The sequence below is a fragment of the Salmo salar genome, chromosome ssa01, assembly GCF_905237065.1.
Source record: "Salmo salar chromosome ssa01, Ssal_v3.1, whole genome shotgun sequence".
Lineage (NCBI taxonomy): Eukaryota > Metazoa > Chordata > Actinopteri > Salmoniformes > Salmonidae > Salmo > Salmo salar.
This window is the reverse complement of record NC_059442.1, coordinates 1,969,710-1,990,715: the sequence shown is the minus strand read 5'-3', so window position 1 is coordinate 1,990,715 and position 21,006 is coordinate 1,969,710. Positions and strand designations below refer to the sequence as shown.

General features: G+C 52.2%; 1 protein-coding gene across 2 annotated transcripts; it reads left to right on the top strand.

Moving 5' to 3' along the window:
• The first annotated feature begins 3,945 nt into the window (after positions 1–3,945).
• Positions 3,946–16,936, top strand: LOC106600683 (ribose-5-phosphate isomerase). Of its 2 annotated transcripts, none has more exons than XR_006761220.1 (9): positions 3,946–4,332; positions 6,448–6,508; positions 6,633–6,688; positions 6,786–6,845; positions 7,020–7,084; positions 8,116–8,184; positions 12,706–12,884; positions 15,114–15,213; positions 16,568–16,936. XR_006761220.1 is itself a non-coding variant. In XM_045704783.1 (9 exons), exons 1-9 carry the CDS (start codon positions 4,090–4,092, stop codon positions 16,663–16,665), a joined length of 894 nt encoding a protein of 297 aa, XP_045560739.1. In that variant the 5' UTR covers positions 3,947–4,089; the 3' UTR covers positions 16,666–16,936. The 2 variants fall into 2 exon arrangements, 1 of the variants encoding a protein (XP_045560739.1); XM_045704783.1 differs by having other exon boundaries at positions 3,947–4,332; positions 12,706–12,847.
• The last annotated feature ends 4,070 nt before the right edge of the window (positions 16,937–21,006 follow it).

Sequence of the window (21,006 nt, the reverse complement as noted above, 5' to 3'; positions counted from 1 at the left end):
TTCCTCGCCAAACCCAATGGCTGCAGGTCAGCTATAAGTCTTTGCTAGGTAAAGGCCCACCTTATCTCAGCTCACTGGTCACCATAGCAGCACCCACCCGTAGCAAGCACTCCAGCAGGTACAGTTGAAGTCGGAAGTTTACATACACCTTAGCCAAATACATTTAAACTCAGTTTTTCACAGTTCCTGACATTTAATCCTAGTAAAAATTCCCTGTCTTAGGTCAGTTAGGATCACCACTTCATTTTAATAATGTGAAATGTCAGAATAATAGTAGAGAGAATGATTTATTTCAGCTTTTCTTTCTTTCATCACATTCCCAGCGGGTCAGAAGTTTACATACACTCAATTAGTATTTGGTAGCACTGCCTTTAAATTGTTTAACTTGGGTCAAACGTGTCGGGTAGCCTTCCACAAGCTTCCCACAATAAGTTGGGTGAATTTTGGCCCATTCCTCCTGACAGAGCTGAGTCAGGTTTGTAGGCCTACTTGCTCACACACACTTTTTCAGTTCTGCCCACAAATTGTCTATAGGATTGAGGTCAGTGCTTTGTGATGGCCACTCCAATACCTTGACATTGTTGCCCTTAAGCCATTTTGCCACAACTTTGGAAGTATGCTTGGGGTCATTGTCCATTTGGAAGACCCATTTGCGACCAAGCTTTAACTTCCTGACTGATGTCTTGAGATGTTGCTTCAATTTATCCACATAATTTTCCTACCTCATGATGCCATCTATTTTGTGAAGTGCACCAGTCCCTCCTGCAGCAAAGCACCCCCACAACATGATGCTGCCACCCCCGTGCTTCACAGTTGGGATGGTGTTCTTTGGCTTGCAAGCCTCCCCCTTTTTCCTCCAAACATAACGATGGTCATTATGGCCAAACAGTTAAGCCAGGGACCTTCAATACTGCAGAACTGTTTTGGTACCCTTCCCCAGATCTGTGCCTCGACACAATCCTGTCTCGGAGCTCTACGGACAATTTCTTCGACCTCATGGCTTGGTTTTTGCTCTGACATGCACTCTCAACTGTGGGACCTTATATAGACAGGTGTGTGCCTTTCCAAATCATGTCCAATCAACTGAATTTACCACAGGTGGACTCCAATCAAGTTGTAGAAACATCCCAAGGGTGATCAATGGAAACAAGATGCACATGGGCTCAATTTCGAGTCTCATAGCAAAGGGTCTGAATACTTATGTAAATAAGGTCTTTCAGTTATTTTCTTTGTAATACATTTGCAAAAATTTTGAAAAAAACTGTTTTCACTTTTTCATTATGGGGTATTGTGATGTCATTATGAGGTATTGTGATGTCATTATGGGGTATTGTGATGTCATTATGGGGTATTGTGATGTCATTATGTGGTATTGTGATGTCATTATGGGGTATTGTGATGTCATTATGAGGTATTGTGATGTCATTATGGGGTATTGTATGTAGATTGATGAGGAAAAACATGTATTTAATACATTTTAGAATAAGGCTGTAACGTAACAAAATGTGGAAAAGTCAAGGGGTCTGAATACTTTCCGAATGCACTGTATCACCAGTAGTAGCCTACATTTACCATTAATTCCCATAATTTCTAATCTGCAATGTTTGTTTGGTTACGGTAATTTCTGTTAATGCATTTAATATATTATTATTACAGTTATTTACCGTTCTCATTGTCGGATTGGACACGTGTTTTGCAGAACTCACAACATACGCTAAACTTGTGAGGAACACGTTTTGGTTTATTTCATTACATTTATGAGTTTTGTCAATTTATTGATTGTCTTTTGTTTGAAATGCTCCTGTCAATATTGGGTAAGGACGCGCACCTGACTACGCATATAGAAGTAGAACGAGTCTACCTGGCCTGCTCACAAATGTAGGCCTATAAACGTGCCTATTTGGGGATGTCTGATAGTGTTTCTGATTGTCTTAACTCACCACCACTAATGAGCTGTGGAGCTTCTCAAAGTGATTCTTTCTTAATTAACTTCAAAAAGCAAGTAAACAAAGTCTGCTTTTATTTAGAATCAATTGAGAATTACAATAATTCCTCAAAGTATTTGAACAATATTTCCAGCTCTCTGTCTTTCAATAACCATTCGGCACAGAGGGAACATGCCATGCTCTGATCCAGTGGAAACACCATAAAATACCTGATTTCTTCTTGTCCGTTGCACAAATAGCCTACATCTGTGTCTGTCCCGAGGTCACTGGAGAGGGAGACTCTGAGGGCCCAGAATATTTGATACAATGTTTCCAGTTTGCTAGGAGAGAGTTTAGGATGACTCAGTTGATAGTTGATACAATGTTTCCAGTTTGCTAGAGAGTTTAGGATGACCCAGTTGATAGTTGATACAATGTTTCCAGTTCGTTGCAGACAGGCCATGCATAGCCAATGTGATGATTTATAGTATATTTATTTCAGGATATTTTCTACCTGCAGGCTGCAATGTTTTTATGTGTTGGCTTTATGTAGGCTATTTTTACATAGTTGGCAACGGCAATAAAAGTTACTTTTAGATTTATATAATTTTCATTTAGATAGAATGTAGATTAACCACAGACAATGATTTTGAGATACAATTACTTTTATAAATTAAATGAAACTGTTCCATGAAAATGTGCATATGAAAATCATTAACTGGAACGCAGATGGGTAGAAATGGTCAGATAACTTGGCCCTCCACATGGAGAAGGTTGCCGACCGCTGGTGTAGCCAGTTACCGGCAACTTCAGGAGCTTAAGGGCAGAATCCACAAAGTCCAGCAGCTGCAAGAGGAAGGCCGGGAGCAGGGTTTCTTTCATCTGGTTAGGCTCTCGTAATCTCTGGTTCCTTTGAGTCATTTGTGTGTCTTGATTATTTAATCAAACAGCATGCTTAAAGCATCAGACACGTTCATTACATATAGCCTAGTTGATTTTATTCAAACACATAGGGTGTGTCTATATATGAAAAAATACACAATTAAAAATGTCAATCAATGTAGAAAAGACTACTCTTGGACGAACAAGTTTTTTTTTTTTGGGTACAGCCCTCGTAGAAATTAGCTTTAGATGCCCCAACAAATTCTGAGGGAGGACCCCCAGATCCACGGCCAGGTTATGTCCCCCCACTTCTAAAACCAAAGTTGCACCCCTGTGGATAGATGTCAAAAGGGGTAACAGAAGACGAATTCACACTACAATAACGTAAAGAATGGGGCTAATGCGGCCTGTGATATTTTCACAAATATCACTAGATGTTTAAGAAATGTATGTTTGAAGTGCTCTAAGAGTTGGCCTACATTCGATGAGAACATTACTGTTAACAGTGTGAACATAACAGTCACCTTGTCCGAGAGAGATTTACATGGTTATCAAAACGTCACGCCAGCGTAAGCCTACACAAAACACAGCCCTTATTTTAAGTATTTCTAATATCCCATATGGGAAAAACGATTGGAACCTTAATCGCTAGGTTTTATGGGTATTATGACACCTCCACTGTGGGGCTCTATATGTAACCTTTTGGGCAACGCCACCAAATTCACATAGAAATGTAAGCTATAGATCTGTCATTCTACTCGAAAGCAGGTCTAAGAAGCAGTGGATCTGTTATATGTGTGCTATATCTATGCTTCTTGCGTTTTTTTTTGTTTGAGCAACTTTTCCTTTCTGTTTTGTACACCAACTTCAAACAGCTGAAACAACAATATTTTGAGTCCTGGAAAATATATTTCACAGCGGTTTAGATGGTATAATTCTCTACACTAGACTTGCTTATTTTGTCGCATAAACTATTAGAGTTTTAGCACCCAGGAAATGGTGAAGCTATTTCTGCATAGTGCAACTTTAACCTATAGCAACAAAACATCTAAATAAAGGGGCATTTATCACCGATTGAAATGACTGGAAAACGTACAGACTGTCCCTTTAATTGAGGAACAGTTTTAAACCGTTCAGGGATGTTGGGACGTTGAACGCAGCACTAATGGAGGAAGCTACCTGAACACAGATATACATGTCAACAGTTCAGTGGGTTTAGCGCGTTGGTCGAGCGGCAGAAGGACAACAACAACAACAACATACTAGGTTTATTTCGCAGCACATGGTGAATTTGTCGGTCCTTGGAGGAGGGCAGGCAGGCAGGGCTATGCTACTCCAGAGGTGGATCTGTCCCACCCTCCTCTCAGCAGCATCTGGCCACAGGTCTGCAGTATTGAAGAAAGACACTCCGTTCAGACACAAGCTGAAGCACACGCGTCTCTTTAGGAGTCCCAGCAACACAGACGACATGGCAGAAGAAGCGAAGAAGCTAGCAGGCTATGCTGCGGTGGATAATCATGTTCAGGTAAGACCACTGATCTTGTGTTGACAAATGAACATAGCTAACAACCGGGGGACATGTTAGTGTTTGTGTTTAGCAGATAGCTAAGTTAGCTATCGTGCTATTTTAAATGTGGAGGCCATGCTGATGCTAAACAGCTAGTTGTCTGGCTAGTACATCAACATGTAATGTGCTACTAAAACGGTAGGAAGTAGCTAGGCTGTAGCCAGAACAAGTCCAGTTAGTTGGCTAGTTAGTTGGCTAGTTAGTTGGCTAGTTAGTTGGCTAGTTGGTTAGCTAGTTGGTTAGCTAGTTGGTTAGCTAGTTAGTTGGTTAGCTAGTTAGTTGGCTAGTTTGCTAGCTAGTTAGTTGGCTAGTTTGCTAGCTAGTTGGCTGGCTAGTTAGTTGGCTGGCTAGTTAGTTGGCTGGCTAGTTAGTTGGCTAGTTAGCTAGTTAGTTGGTTGGCTAGTTAGTTGGCTAGTTGGTTAGTTAGTTAGTTGGCTGGCTAGTTAGTTGGCTGGCTAGTTAGTTGGCTGGCTAGTTAGTTGGCTAGTTAGTTGGCTAGTTAGTTAGGTAGTTGGTTGGCTAGTTGGTTAGTTGGCTAGTTGGTTAGTTGGCTAGTTGGCTAGCTAGTTAGCTAGCTAGTTGGCTGGCTAGTTGGCTGGCTAGTTAGTTAGGTAGTTGGCTGGCTAGTTGGCTAGCAAGTTGGCTGGCAAGTTAGTGAGTTAGCTAGTTAGTTAGTTGGCCAGTTAGTTAGTTAGCTAGTTGGCTGGCAGGTTAGTTAGTTAGTGAGTTGGCTGGTTAGCTAGTTAGTGGGTTGGCTGGTTAGCTAGTTAGTGGGTTGGCTGGTTAGCTAGTTAGTGGGTTGGCTGGTTAGCTAGTTAGTGGGTTGGCTGGTTAGCTAGTTAGTGGGTTAGCTAGTTAGTGAGTTAGTTAGTTGGCTAGCTGTTAGCGCAGCCAGGTAGACGGAAGGCTACACAGGTACATGGTTACTGTTGCTATGTTGACCCCATGTTCAACTTTAACTCTCTTCTTAACAAACTTTAGACAACTATGTTAATAACCTTTTAGTTGTGGAGATCTTACTGTACGTGTGTAGTAAGCCTTGTGGGTGATTTTATAGCTACGGTTGCTAATTCTAGAATTAATAAAACAATATGGAAATATCTATATGAATCTCTGGTTAAAACTTGTTGCCATCATTACAAACAGCAGCGTTTGAGAACAGAAGGTGAACATGACCAAAACAAAGCTGCACAACTAACTTACTATCTAGTGAATGAGCTACCGAGTGGCGCAGCGGTCTAATGTACTGCATCTCCGTGATAGGGGCGTCACAACAGACCCTGGTTCGATCCTGGGCTGTATCACAATTGATCGGCGCACAATTTAAATATCAAAACGAACTCTGAACCAACTGTATTCATTTGGGGACAGGTTGAAAAGCATTAAACATTTATGGAAATTTAGCGCGCTACCTTGCTGTTGCTAGCTAATTTGTCCTGGGAAATAAACGTTGGGTTGTTATTTTACATGAAATGCACAAGGTCCTCTACTCAGACAATTAATCCACAGATAAAAGGGTAACCAGAGTTTGTTTCTAGTCATCTCTCCTCCTCCAGGCTTCTTCTTTATATGGCGGTTGGTAACCAACTTTAAGGTGCATTACCACGCTGCAAGTCCCGCCTCTCCCATCTCCTCATTGGTTTTTAGGAACATATACGCACGTGGGTGATTGAAACATGAACTGAGGTCCACATTCCAGTCGGTAGGGGCAATGCACCTTAAAGTGAATGAGGTCGACCGATTAATCGGAATGGCCGATTTAATTAGGGCCGATTAAAAGTTTTCATAACTTTCGGAAATCGGTATTTTTGGACACCGATTTGGCAGATTTTTACACTGATTGGGGCGGTTTTTGTGAGACACCGCAGGTTTTCCAGTCTTCTCGCTGTATCAGTGTGGATAGAGGTAACATTTGGAGTACAGTTCCATATCCCATCCCTGCATTGAGGTACGTTTACCAGCATTACCTTCATGTAACTGTGATTGTGTTCTGACCCCAGTGCAGCTCAGTGTAACGGTGGGTCGGTATCTTCTGGCTATATGATCATGTGAATGTCTTTCTTTCCATCACAGAACAACCAGGTGGTTGGAGTGGGCAGTGGATCCACCATTGTGTACGCTGTAGACAGACTAGGTGAGGAGATATTACTAGCCTACCGGTTGATCGTAGAACAAGAGAATGTAGTACTTTATTAATCCACAAAGGGCTGATTTGATTTGATTGATCTGATGTGTAACTGTGCTCTGTCGTGTTCCAGCGGAGAGAGTTCGTCAGGAGAAGCTCAACATAATTTGTGTCCCCACTTCCTTCCAGGTGAGTGTGAGGTACAATGGCTGTGTATCATGTATTCTACAGAGAGTGGACTCTCTAATCTGGCAGATGGCCCTAAACATTTGCTGTTGTCCTCCAGGCTCGTCAGTTGATTCTGCAGCATGGTCTAACCCTGTCTGACCTGGATAGACACCCAGAGGTACTGTTGGTCAGCAACCCTTTATAAAACGATATGTTACATGTCTTCAAGTTGGATACATTCTTTAGGAAACGTGTGGAGTCAGTATGTGTTAAATCAGGAGTTTGTCCTGTAGAATGTGTTTATTGTCAGCGTTATTGTGTTCTTCCTCTCTGAACTCTGACCCCCTCCCAGCTGGACGTGGCCATCGACGGGGCGGACGAGGTGGATGCTGCTCTCACACTCATCAAAGGAGGAGGGTAAGACGCCGTATATTCACTGGATTACAGTTCTAGGCTGGCCTGTTACTGTCCCTGGCTACAGGCCTGTTACTATCCCTGTGCTACAGGCCTGTTACTGTCCCTGGCTACTGGCCTGTTACTGTCCCTGGCTACTGGCCTGTTACTGTCCCTGGCTACAGGCCTGTTACTATCCCTGACTACAGTCCTGTTCTAGACTGGCCTGTTACTGTCCCTGGCTACAGGCCTGTTACTGTCCCTGTGCTACAGGCCTGTTACTGTCCCTGTGCTACAGGCCTGTTACTGTCCCTGGCTACAGGCCTGTTACTGTCCCTGGCTACAGTCCTGTGCTACAGGCCTGTTACTGTCCCTGTGCTACAGGCCTGTTACTGTCCCTGTGCTACAGGCCTGTTACTGTCCCTGTGCTACAGGCCTGTTACTGTCCCTGTGCTACAGGCCTGTTACTGTCCCTGTGCTACAGGCCTGTTACTGTCCCTGTGCTACAGGCCTGTTACTGTCCCTGGCTACAGGCCTGTTACTGTCCCTGGCTACAGGCCTGTTACTGTCCCTGGCTACAGGCCTGTTACTGTCCCTGGCTACAGGCCTGTTACTGTCCCTGGCTACAGTCCTGTGCTACAGGCCTGTTACTGTCCCTGTGCTACAGGCCTGTTACTGTCCCTGTGCTACAGGCCTGTTACTGTCCCTGTGCTACAGGCCTGTTACTGTCCCTGGCTACAGGCCTGTTACTGTCCCTGGCTACAGTCCTGGGCTACAGGCCTGTTACTGTCCCTGGCTACAGGCCTGTTACCATCCCTGACTACAGTCCTGTTCTAGGCTGGCCTGTTACTGTCCCTGTGCTACAGGCCTGTTACTGTCCCTGTGCTACAGGCCTGTTACTGTCCCTGTGCTACAGGCCTGTTACTGTCCCTCTTCTACAGGCCTGTTACTGTCCCTGTGCTACAGTCATGCCAGGCTCCATACATCACCATCTCACCAGTTATCTTTGTCTCTCTGTCTTCCTCTCCCTCACTCCCTTTCACTCACTCTCCTAGAGGCTGTCTGACTCAGGAGAAGATCGTAGCCAGCTGTGCCAAACACTTCATCGTCATCGCTGACTTCAGGTGTGTGTTCTCCTGTAATTGCATAGTGCCTAGACATGGTAAGGTCTTTGATTGGCTAAAGTATAATCGAGGTTAAAAATACAAAGAAACCCCCGAGGGATTCCACCGCAGGCCTGGGAACCCTCCGGGCCTGGGAACCCTCCGGGCCTGGGAACCCTCCGGGCCTGGGAACCCTCCGGGCCTGGGAACCCTCCGGGCCTGGGAACCCTCCGGGCCTGGGAACCCTCCGGGCCTGGGAACCCTCCGACCCCCTGGGAATTCCACCGCAGGCCTGGGAACCCTCCGGGCCTGGGAACCCTCCGGGCCTGGGAACCCTCCGACCCCCTGGGAATTCCACCGCAGGCCTGGGAACCCTCCGACCCCAGGAGGAAACCCTGGAGGATTCCACCGCAGGCCTGGGAACCCTCCGGGCCTGGGAACCCTCCGACCCCAGGAGGAAACCCTCCAGGCCTGGTCCATCATCCCCGTCGGTGGCCCGCTTGCGAACAGGATACATGTTGTGGAATATTTTTTTATTCTGTACAGGCTTCCTTCTTTTCACTTTGTCATTTAGGTTAGTATTGTTGAGTAACTACAATGTTGTTGATCCATCCTCAGTTATCCTATCACAGACATTTAACTCTGTAACTGTTTTAAAGTCACCATTGGCCTCATGGTGAAATCCCTGAGCAGTTTCCTTCCTCTTCGACAATTGAGTGGATCAGCCCACAGATCTGTCAGGCCGAGACAGCTGGTTGTTGAGTGGATCAGCCCACAGACAGCTGGTTGTTGAGTGGATCAGCCCACAGACAGCTGGTTGTTGAGTGGATCAGCCCACAGACAGCTGGTTGTTGAGTGGATCAGCCCACAGACAGCTGGTTGTTGAGTGGATCAGCCCACAGACAGCTGGTTGTTGAGTGGATCAGCCCACAGACAGCTGGTTGTTGAGTGGATCAGCCCACTGAAGACCGACAGCGCCAGGAAAGATGTTCCAAGTTCTGATATCTACAGTGACGTCAGATTATTCACACCCCTTGAATTATTACAGCCTGAATTCAAAATATATATTTTCTCACCCATCTACACACACTACCCCATAGTGACAGTGAAAACATTTTGCAAACTTCTTTAATTATGTAAATTGGATATTTAATTATTCACACCCCTGAGTCAGTACTTTTGTAGAAGCACCTTTAGCAGCGACTAGCTGTGAGTTGGACAGACTTCATTAGTGTGTTTGTGTCAGACTGGCTAGCTGCCACACGGACGGACTGGCTAGCTGCCACACGGACGGACTGCCTAGCTGCCACACGGACGGACTGGCTAGCTGCCACACGGACGGACTGGCTAGCTGCCACACGGACGGACAGACGGACTGGCTAGCTGCCTCACGGACGGACGGACTGGCTAGCTGCCACACGGACGGACAGACTGGCTAGCTGCCTCACGGACGGACGGACGGACTGGCTAGCTGCCTCACGGACGGACTGGCTAGCTGCCTCACGGACGGACGGACGGACGGACGGACGGACGGACTGGCTAGCTGCCTCACGGACGGACTGGCTAGCTGCCTCACGGACGGACGGACGGACTGGCTAGCTGCCTCACGGACGGACGGACGGACTGGCTAGCTGCCTCACGGACGGACGGACGGACGGACGGACTGGCTAGCTGCTTCACGGACGGACGGGCCGGACGGACTGGCTAGCTGCCTCACGGACGGACGGACGGACTGGCTAGCTGCCTCACGGACGGACGGACGGACTGGCTAGCTGCCGGACGGACGGACGGACTGGCTAGCTGCCGGACGGACGGACGGACTGGCTAGCTGCCGGACGGACGGACGGACTGGCTAGCTGCCCGGACGGACGGACGGACTGGCTAGCTGCCGGACGGACGGACGGACGGACTGGCTAGCTGCCGGACGGACGGACGGACGGACTGGCTAGCTGCCGGACGGACGGGCGGACTGGCTAGCTGCCTCACGGACGGACGGACGGACTGGCTAGCTGCCTCACGGACGGACGGACGGACGGACGGACGGACGGACGGACGGACTGGCGCTAGCTGCCTCACGGACGGACGGACGGACGGACGGACGACGGACGGACTGGCTAGCTGCCGGACGGACGGACGGACTGGCTAGCTGCGGGCGGACTGGCTAGCTGCCGGACGGACGGGCTAGCTGCCGGACGGACGGACTGGCTAGCTGCCGGAGGGACGGACGGACTGGCTAGCGGACGGACGGATGGACGGACGGACTGGCTAGCTGCCGGACGGACGGACTGGCTAGCTGCCACACGGACGGACGGACGGACGGACGGACGGACTGGCTAGCTGCCGGACGGACGGACTGGCTAGCTGCCACACGGACGGACGGACGGACGGACTGGCTAGCTGCCGGACGGACGGACTGGTTAGCTGCCACCGGACGGACGGACGGACGGACTGGCTAGCTGCCACACGGACGGACGGACGGACTGGCTAGCTGCCACACGGACGGACGGACGGGCGGACTGGCTAGCTGCCGGACGGACGGACTGGCTAGCTGCCGGACGGACGGACTGGCTAGCTGCCGGACGGACGGACTGGCTAGCTGCCACCGGACGGACGGACGGACGGGCTAGCTGCCACACGGACGGACGGACGGACGGACTGGCTAGCTGCCACACGCCCGGACGGACGGACGGACTGGCTAGCTGCCACACGCCCGGACGGACGGACGGACTGGCTAGCTGACGGACGGACGGACTGGCTAGCTGCCGGACGGACGGACGGACTGGCTAGCTGCCGGACGGACGGACGGACTGGCTAGCTGCCACACGACGGACGGACGGATGGACGGACGGACTGGCTAGCTGCCACACGGACGGACGGACGGACTGGCTAGCTGCCGGACGGACGGACGGACTGGCTAGCTGCGCGGACGGACGGACGGACTGGCTAGCTGCCGGACGGACGGGCTAGCTGCCGGACGGACGGACTGGCTAGCTGCCGGACGGACGGACGGACTGGCTGCCACGCGGACGGACGGACGGACGGACTGGCTAGCTGCGGGACGGACTGGCTAGCTGCCACACGGACGGACGGACGGACGGACTGGCTAGCTGCCGGACGGACGGACGGACAGACTGGCTAGCTGCCACACGGACGGACGGACGGACGGACTGGCTAGCTGCCACACGGACGGACGGACGGACTGGCTAGCTGCCACACGGACGGACGGACGGACGGACTGGCTAGCTGCCGGACGGACGGACTGGCTAGCTGCCACACGGACGGACGGACGGACGGGCTAGCTGCCACACGGACGGACGGACGGACGGGCTGGCTAGCTGCCACACGCCCGGACGGACGGACGGACTGGCTAGCTGCCACACGCCCGGACGGACGGACTGGCTAGCTGCCACACGCCCGGACGGACGGACGGACTGGCTAGCTGACGGACGGACGGACGGACGGACGGACTGGCTAGCTGCCGGACGGACGGACGGACTGGCTAGCTGCCGGACGGACGGACGGACTGGCTAGCTGCCGGACGGACGGACGGACTGGCTAGCTGCCGGACGGACGGACGGACTGGCTAGCTGCGGGCGGACGGACGGACTGGCTAGCTGCCACACGGACGGACGGACGGATGGACTGGCTAGCTGCCACACGGACGGACGGACGGACGGACAGACTGGCTAGCTGCCGGACGGACGGACGGACTGGCTACGCTGCCACACGGACGGACGGACGGACGGGCGGACTGGCTAGCTGCCGGACGGATGGACGGACTGGCTAGCTGCCACACGGACGGACGGACCGGCTAGCTGACGGACGGACGGACCGGCTAGCTGACGGACGGACTAGCTGCCGGACCGGCTAGCTGCCGGACGGACGGACGGACCGGCTAGCTGCCGGACGGACTAGCTGCCGGACCGGCTAGCTGCCGGACGGACGGACTGGCTAGCTGCCGGACGGACGGACTAGCTGCCGGACCGGCTAGCTGCCGGACCGGCTAGCTGCCGGACGGACGGACCGGCTAGCTGCCGGGCGGACGGACGGACGGACCGGCTAGCTGCCGGGCGGACGGACTGGCTAGCTGCCAGACGGCCAGACGGACGGACTTCATTAGTGTGGGGAGCATGCTGTCTGTTTAGTCAGGCAAGGCCCACTTTATTCTGACATATTTTACATTGTAACAATAATGTGGTTGTCATTACATAATGCCATTGTGTAGGCCTATACAAAAAAATATAACAAATAATCATTATTCTTAATGTGGTAATCGATACATTTTGGAGGGAGCTTTTCTATAGATTCTTACAACAAATAATAAAATCTAGGTCCTTAAATTACAATGAAGTGCTTGAAAAAGCCCTTGGATTTGACTTGACACTGTCTGTATGAACCCTGTGGAGGCTACTTGCTCAGCCCACGAAGTGAAGGGAATCACCTGCTGTTCAAACTTTGCTGTCAGATATCGACCTCTGTGTTCCGCTGGGAAATGAACCTGAATGTTGATCCCTGAATCCCTGGGTGTCTCCTCCCCCTCAGGAAGGACTCCTCAGCCCTGGGCCAGCAGTGGAAGAAGGGTGTTCCTATTGAGGTGATCCCTATGGCCTACGTCCCCGTCTCCAGGACTATAGCCAAGCGCTTCGGAGGGGAGGCAGTACTCCGTATGGCCGTCAGTAAAGCTGTGAGTCACCATATACAACGCATCCTGTTGTAAAGCTGTGAGTCACCATATACAACGCTTCCTGTTTGTAAAGCTGTGAGTCACCATATACAACGCTTCCTGTTGTAAAGCTGTGAGTCACCATATACAACGCTTCCTGTTTGTAAAGCTGTGAGTCACCATATACAACGCTTCCTGTTTGTAAAGCTGTGAGTCACCATATACAACGCTTCCTGTTGTAAAGCTGTGAGTCACCATATACAACGCTTCCTGTTTGTAAAGCTGTGAGTCACCATGTACAACGCTTCCTGTTGTAAAGCTGTGAGTCACCATATACAACGCTTCCTGTTTGTAAAGCTGTGAGTCACCATATAAAACGCTTCCTGTTGTAAAGCTGTGAGTCACCATATAAAACGCTTCCTGTTGTAAAGCTGTGAGTCACCATATAAAACGCTTCCTGTTGTAAAGCTGTGAGTCACCAAATACAAAAAGTATTGAGACCCCTTGACTTTTTCCACATTTTGTTACTTTACAGCCTTATTCTAAAATGGATTGAATATTTTTTTTCTCATCAATTTACACACAATACCCCATAATGACAAAACGAAAACAGGTTTTTAGAATTGTTTGCAAATGTATGAAAAATCAAAAAACAGATTCCTTATTTACATAAGTATTCAGACCCTTTTGCTATGAGACTCGAAATTGAGCTCAGGTGCATCCTGTTTCCATTGATCATCCTTGAGGTGTTTCTATACAACTTGATTGGAGTCCACTTGTGGTAAATTCAATTGATTGGACATGATTTGGAAAGGCACACACCTGTCTATATTAGGTCCCACAGTCGACAGTACATGTCAGAGCAAAAACCAATCCATGATGTCGAAGGAATTGTCTGTAGAGCTCCAAGACGACAGGATTGTGTCGAGGCACAGATCTGGGGAAGGGTACCAAAACATTTCTGCAGCATTTAAGGTCCCCAAGAACACCGTGGCCTCCATCATTCTTAAATGGAAGAAGTTTGGAACCACCAAGACACTTCCTAGAGCTGGCCGCCCGGCCAAACTGAGCAATGATGGAGAAGGGCCTGGGTCAGGGAGGTGACCAAGAACCCGATGGTCACTCTGACAGCTCCAGAATTCCTCTGTGGAGATGGGAGAACCTCCCAGAAGGACAACCATCTCTGCAGCACTCCACCAATCAGGCCTTTATGGTAGAGTGGCCAGACGGAAGCAACTCCTCAGTAAAAGCCACATGACAGCCCGCTTGGAGTTTGCCAAAAGGCACTTAAAGGACTTACAGACCATGAGAAACAAGATTCTCTGGTCTGATGAAAGCAAGATTGAACTCTTTGTCCTGAATGCCAAGCGTCACGTCTGGAGGAAACCTGGCACCATCCCTACGGTGAAGCATGGTGGTGGCAGCAGGGACTGGGAGACTAGTCAGGATCGAGGGAAAGATAAACGGAACAAAGTACAGCGAGATCCTTGATGAAAACCTGCTCCAGAGCGCTCAGGACCTCAGACTGGGGTGAAGGTTCACCTTCCAACAGGACAACGACCCTAAGCACACAGCCAAGACAACGCAGGAGTGGCTTTGGGACAAGGGCCAATGTTCTTGAGTGGTCCAGCCAGAGCCCGGAATTGAACCCGATCGAACATCTCTGGAGAGACCTGAAAATAGCTGTGCAGCGACGCTCCCCATCCAACCTGACAGAGCTTGAGAGGATCTGCTGAGAAGAATGGGAGAAACTCCCCAAATACAGGTGTACCAAGCTTGTAGCGTCATACCCAAGAAGACTCCAGGCTGTAATCGCTGCCAAAGGTTCTTCAACAAAGTACTGAGTTTAGGGTCTGAATACTTATGTAAATGTCATATTTCAGCTTTTTATTTGTAATAAATGTACAAACATCTAAACCTGTTTTTGCTCTGTCATTATGGGGTATTGTGTGTAGATTGAGGGGGAGAAAACAATTGAATCATTTTTAGAATAAGGCTGTAATATAACAATGTGGAAAAAGTCACGGGGTCTCAATACTTTCCCACTGCATTGTGGTTCATTCAGGTAGTTGTGTATTATAGTGAATATAAAAGTTTAAATTAACAGTTGTATAAATCACAAGAGCAGATTATTATTGGAGCGGAAAGTCATTAACAGGATTTCAGTGTAGAGCACATAAAGCACGACATTTACTACAGGAAGAGTTTTCATTGGTCCTCTTCTGAGAGGAAAGCATTCTCATTGGTCATTTCTATGTGAGTGAGATCCAGTATTTTGATTGTTCAGGGTCCGGTGGTAACAGACAACAGTAACTTCATTCTGGACTGGAAGTTTGAACACATTCACAACTGGAAGGAGGTCAATATCGCTATCAAGATGATACCAGGTACACACACACACACACACACACACACACACACCTACACACACACCCCCCCCACCACACACACACACACATAACACACACACACACACACACCACACACAACACACACACACACACACACACACACACACACACACACACACACACACACACACACACACACACACACACAGGAATTGCTGCTGGTGTTCCCCCTCCTACAGTGGCTTGTTCTGGGACACGAATGTTAGTCTGTTTCTCTCCCCCCCTCGCCTCGCTTCTCTCTCTCTCTCTCCCTCCCCCTACCTCGCCTCTCTCTCCCTCCCCCCTACCTCGCCTCTCTCTCTCCCCCCTACCTCGCCTCTCCCTCCCTCCCCTACCTCGCCTCTCTCTCTCCCTCCCCCCTACCTCGCCTCTCTCTCCCTCCCCCCCTACCTCGCCTCTCTCTCTCCCCCTACCTCGCCTCTCTCCCTCCCCCCTACCTCGCCTCTCTCTCTCCCCCCTACCTCGCCTCTCTCTCTCCCCCCTACCTCGCCTCTCTCTCCCCCCTCTCCCCCCTACCTCGCCTCTCTCTCCCCCTCTCCCCCCTACCTCGCCTCTCTCTCCCCCCCCTACCTCGCCTCTCACCCTCGCCTCCCTCCCTCGCCTCCCTCCCCCCCTACCTCGCCTCTCTCTCTCCCCCCCTACCTCGCCTCTCTCTCTCCCCCTACCTCGCCTCTCTCTCTCCCCCCTACCTCGCCTCTCTCCCTCGCCTCCCTCACTCCCCCCTACCTCGCCTCCCTCCCTCCCCCCTACCTCGCCTCTCTCTCTCCCTACCTCGCCTCTCTCTCTCCCTCCCCCCTACCTCGCCTCTCTCTCTCCCTCCCCCTACCTCGCCTCTCTCTCTACCTCGCCTCTCTCTCTACCTCGCCTCTCTCTCTCCCTCCCCCTACATCGCCTCTCTCCCCCCCTACCTCGCCTCTCTCTCTCCCTCGCCCCTACCTCGCCTCTCTCCCTCCCCCCCCTACCTCGCCTCTCTCTCTCCCCCTACCTCGCCTCTCTCTCTCCCCCCCTACCTCGCCTCTCTCCCCCCCCCCTACCTCGCCTCTCTCTCCCTCCCCCCTACCTTGCCTCTCTCTCTCTCCCCCCCTACCTCGCCTCTCTCTCCCTCCCCCCTACCTCGCCTCTCTCCCCCCCCTGCCTCGCCTCTATCTCGCCTTGCCTCTACCTCCCCTACCTCGCCTCTCTCCCCCTGCCTCGCCCCTCCCCCCTGCCTCGCCTCTATCTCGCCTTGCCTCTCTACCTCCTACCTCATCTCTCTCCCTCCTCTCTCTTTCCCTCCCCCCCACCTCGCCTTGCCTCTCTACCTCCTACCTCATCTCTCTCCCTCCTCTAGGTGTGGTAGAGACGGGTCTGTTTGTGGGGATGGCAGAGAGGGTCTACTTTGGGATGGAGGATGGTAATGTTGGTGTCAGAGACCCTCCAGTCAATTGACCTGAGCCCTGCTCCAGCCCCCCCCTCCACCTGGAACCAACCAGCACCAACCAGCACCCCCCTCCACCTGGAACCAACCAGCACCCCCTCCACCTGGAACCAACCAGCACCCCCCTCCACCTGGAACCAACCAGCACCAACCAGCACCCCCCTCCACCTGGAACCAACCAGCACCCCCCTCCACCTGGAACCAACCAGCACCCCCCCTCCACCTGGAACCAACCAGCACCCCCCTCCCACCTGGAACCAACCAGCATCAACCAGCATCAACCACAAGTGCCCTATTTAATTATGGATGAATCCCCAAATGGCCCCCTATTCTCTATATAGTGCACTACTTTAGACCAGATCCCTATAGGTCCTGGTCAGAGCCCTATGGGTCTTGGTCAAAGAGCCCTATTAGAGCCCTATGGGTCCTGGTCAGAGAGCCCTATGGGTCCTGGTCAGAGAGCCCTATGGGTCCTGGTCAAAGAGCCCTATTAGAGCCCTATGGGTCCTGGTCAGAGCCCTATGGGTCCTGGTCAGAGCCCTATGGGTCCTGGTCAGAGCCCTATGGGTCCTGGTCAGAGCCCTATGGGTCCTGGTCAGAGCCCTATGGGTCCTGGTCAGAGCCCTATGGGTCCTGGTCAGAGAGCCCTATTAGAGCCCTATGGGTCCTGGTCAGAGAGCCCTATGGGTCCTGGTCAGAGAGCCCTATTAGAGCCCTATGGGTCCTGGTCAGAGCCCTATGGGTCCTGGTCAGAGCCCTATGGGTCCTGGTCAGAGCCCTATGGGTCCTGGTCAGAGCCCTATGGGTCCTGGTCAGAGCCCTATGGGTCCTGGTCAAAGAGCTCTATTAGAGCCCTATGGGTCCTGGTCAGAGCCCTATTAGAGCCCTATGGGTCCTGGTCAGAGAGCTCTATTAGAGCACTATGGGTCCTGGTCAAAGAGCCCTATTAGAGCCCTATGGGTCCTGGTCAGAGCCCTATTAGAGCCCTATGGGTCCTGGTCAAAGAGCCCTATTAGAGCCCTATGGGTCCTGGTCAGAGAGCCCTATTAGAGCCCTATGGGTCCTGGTCAAAGAGCCCTATTAGAGCCCTATGGGTCCTGGTCAGAGAGCCCTATGGGTCCTGGTCAGAGCCCTATTAGAGACCTATGGGTCCTGGTCAGAGCCCTATTAGAGCCCTATGGGTCCTGGTCAGAGAGCCCTATGGGTCCTGGTCAGAGCCCTATTAGAGCCCTATGGGTCCTGGTCAGAGAGCCCAATTAGAACACTATGAGTCCTGGTCAAAGAGCCCTATTAGAGCCCTATGGGTCCTGGTCAAAGAGCCCTATTAGAGCCCTATGGGTCCTGGTCAGAGAGCCCTATTAGAGCCCTATGGGTCCTGGTCAGAGCCCTATTAGAGCCCTATGGGTCCTGGTCAGAGCCCTATTAGAGCCCTATGGGTCCTGATCAGAGCCCTATTAGAGCCCTATGGGTCCTGGTCAGAGCCCTATTAGAGCCCTATGGGTCCTGGTCAGAGCCCTATTAGAGCCCTATGGGTCCTGGTCAAAGAGCCCTATTAGAGCCCTATGGGTCCTGGTCAAAGTGCCCTATTAGAGCCCTATGGGTCCTGGTCAAAGAGCCCTATTAGAGCCCTATGGGTCCTGGTCAGAGAGCCCTATTAGAGCCCTATGGGTCCTGGTATAAACTTGTCTGTATTGACTCGCTGTGTGGTTTCTATTCCCTTCAGATAAACAACAGAGAACCCTGGTGGAGTTGCACTGAAACCAATGGGCCCTCGTCAAACGTAGTGCACGAAAATAGGGAATAGGGTGCCATTTTGACCACTAGCCTAAACATCTGGCTCTGTTTGTACTGAACTGTCTAATCTAACTGTTTGCCCTTCCACTGTCTTACAACATGTTATTGATCATATGCCTGGTCCCGGGGTCTGCCTCTGGTTGCCTGGTCCCGGGGTCTGCCCCTGGTCCCGGGGTCTGCCGCTGGTTGCCTGGTCCCGGGGTCTGCCGCTGGTTGCCTGGTCCCGGGGTCTGCCTCTGGTTGCCTGGTCCCGGGGTCTGCTTCTGGTTGCCTGGTCCCGGGGTCTGCCTCTGGTTACCTGGTCCCGGGGTCTGCCGCTGGTTACCTGGTCCCGGGGTCTGCCTCTGGTTGCCTGGTCCCGGGGTCTGCCTCTGGTTGCCTGGTCCCGGGGTCTGCCTCTGGTTGCCTGGTCCCGGGGTCTGCCTCTGGTTGCCTGGTCCCGGGGTCTGCCGCTGGTTGCCTGGTCCCGGGGTCTGGTTGCCTTGTCCCGGGGTCTGTCCCTGGTTGCCTGGTCCCGGGTCTGCCTGGTCCCGGGGTCTGCCGCTGGTTGCCTGGTCCCTGGTTGCCTGGTTGCCTGGTCCCTGCCGCTGGTTGCCTGGTCCCGGGGTCTGCCTCTGGTTGCCTGGTCCCGGGGTCTGCCTCTGGTTGCCTGGTCCCGGGGTCTGCCTCTGGTTGCCTGGTCCCGGGGTCTGCCTCTGGTTGCCTGGTCCCGGGGTCTGCCTCTGGTTGCCTGGTCCCGGGGTCTGCCTCTTGTTACCTGGTCCCGGGGTCTGCCTCTGGTTGCCTGGCCCCTGGTTGCCTGGTCCCGGGGTCTGCCGCTGGTTGCCTGGTCCCGGGTCTGCCTGGTCCCGGGGTCTGCCGCTGGTTGCCTGGTCCCTGGTTGCCTGGTTGCCTGGTCCCTGCCGCTGGTTGCCTGGTCCCTGCCGCTGGTTGCCTGGTCCCGGGGTCTGCCGCTGGTTGCCTGGTCCCGGGGTCTGCCGCTGGTTGCCTGGTCCCGGGGTCTGCCGCTGGTTGCCTGGTCCCGGGGTCTGCCGCTGGTTGCCTGGTCCCGGGGTCTGCCGCTGGTTGCCTGGCCCCGGGTCTGCCTAGCTAACAATGTGTGTCTGAGTTGGCAGGACTTCCCACAAACTGTTTCTCAGGCCATGTCTCTGTTTAGTTGTTGCACATCGTTTCGTTGCTCAAGCCTTGTGCCATTCTCTTACCTAATACCAAAGTTGCAGGGCCTGGATTTACAAAACATTTCTCAAGATTTTCAAAATCCAGGCCCAAGTGTAATCAGTTGTACTCAATGCATGGCTCACTGAGTCTCAACCTGCTTCAAAACAGCAGTACAGGGGAAGTTGTGTTCTTCTATAGTAGATCCTTTATGTTGGGGGGGCACCTTAACACTTGAACATGGATGTAAAGCACCACATGTAACTATTGAACGGCTGCATGTCTGTAGCCTATTGGCTGTCCTGACTGTCCCTGTCTGTAGCCTATTGGCTGTCCTGACTGTCCCTGTCTGTAGCCTATTGGCTGTCCTGACTGTCCCTGTCTGTAGCCTATTGGCTGTCCTGACTGTCCCTGTCTGTAGCCTATTGGCTGTCCTGACTGTCCCTGTCTGTAGCCTATTGGCTGTCCTGACTGTCCCCTGTCTGTAGCCTATTGGCTGTTCTGACTGTCCCTGTCTGTAGCCTATTGGCTGTCCTGACTGTCCCTGTCTGTAGCCTATTGGCTGTCCTGACTGTCCCTGTCTGTAGCCTATTGGCTGTCCTGACTGTCCCTGTCTGTAGCCTATTGGCTGTCCTGACTGTCCCTGTCTGTAGCCTATTGGCTGTCCTGACTGTCCCTGTCTGTAGCCTATTGGCTGTCCTGACTGTCCCTGTCTGTAGCCTATTGGCTGTCCTGACTGTCCCTGTCTGTAGCCTATTGGCTGTCCTGTCTGTCCCTGTCTGTAGCCTATTGGCTGTCCTGACTGTCCCTGTCTGTAGCCTATTGGCTGTCCTGACTGTCCCTGTCTGTAGCCTATTGGCTGTCCTGTCTGTCCCTGTCTGTAGCCTATTGGCTGTCCTGACTGTCCCTGTCTGTAGCCTATTGGCTGTCCTGTCTGTCCCTGTCTGTAGCCTATTGGCTGTCCTGACTGTCCCTGTCTGTAGCCTATTGGCTGTCCTGTCTGTCCCTGTCTGTAGCCTATTGGCTGTCCTGACTGTCCCTGTCTGTAGCCTATTGGCTGTCCTGTCTGTCCCTGTCTGTAGCCTATTGGCTGTCCTGTCTGTCCCTGTCTGTAGCCTATTGGCTGTCCTGACTGTCCCTGTCTGTAGCCTATTGGCTGTCCTGTCTGTCCACGTCTGTAGCCTATTGGCTGTCCTGACTGTCCCTGTCTGTAGCCTATTGGCTGTCCTGTCTGTCCCTGTCTGTAGCCTATTGGCTGTCCTGACTGTCCCTGTCTGTAGCCTATTGGCTGTCCTGTCTGTCCCTGTCTGTAGCCTATTGGCTGTCCTGACTGTCCCTGTCTGTAGCCATGGCTGAACCTCCCATGGCCGAGTCTCCCATGGCCGAGTCTGAGTCTCCCATGG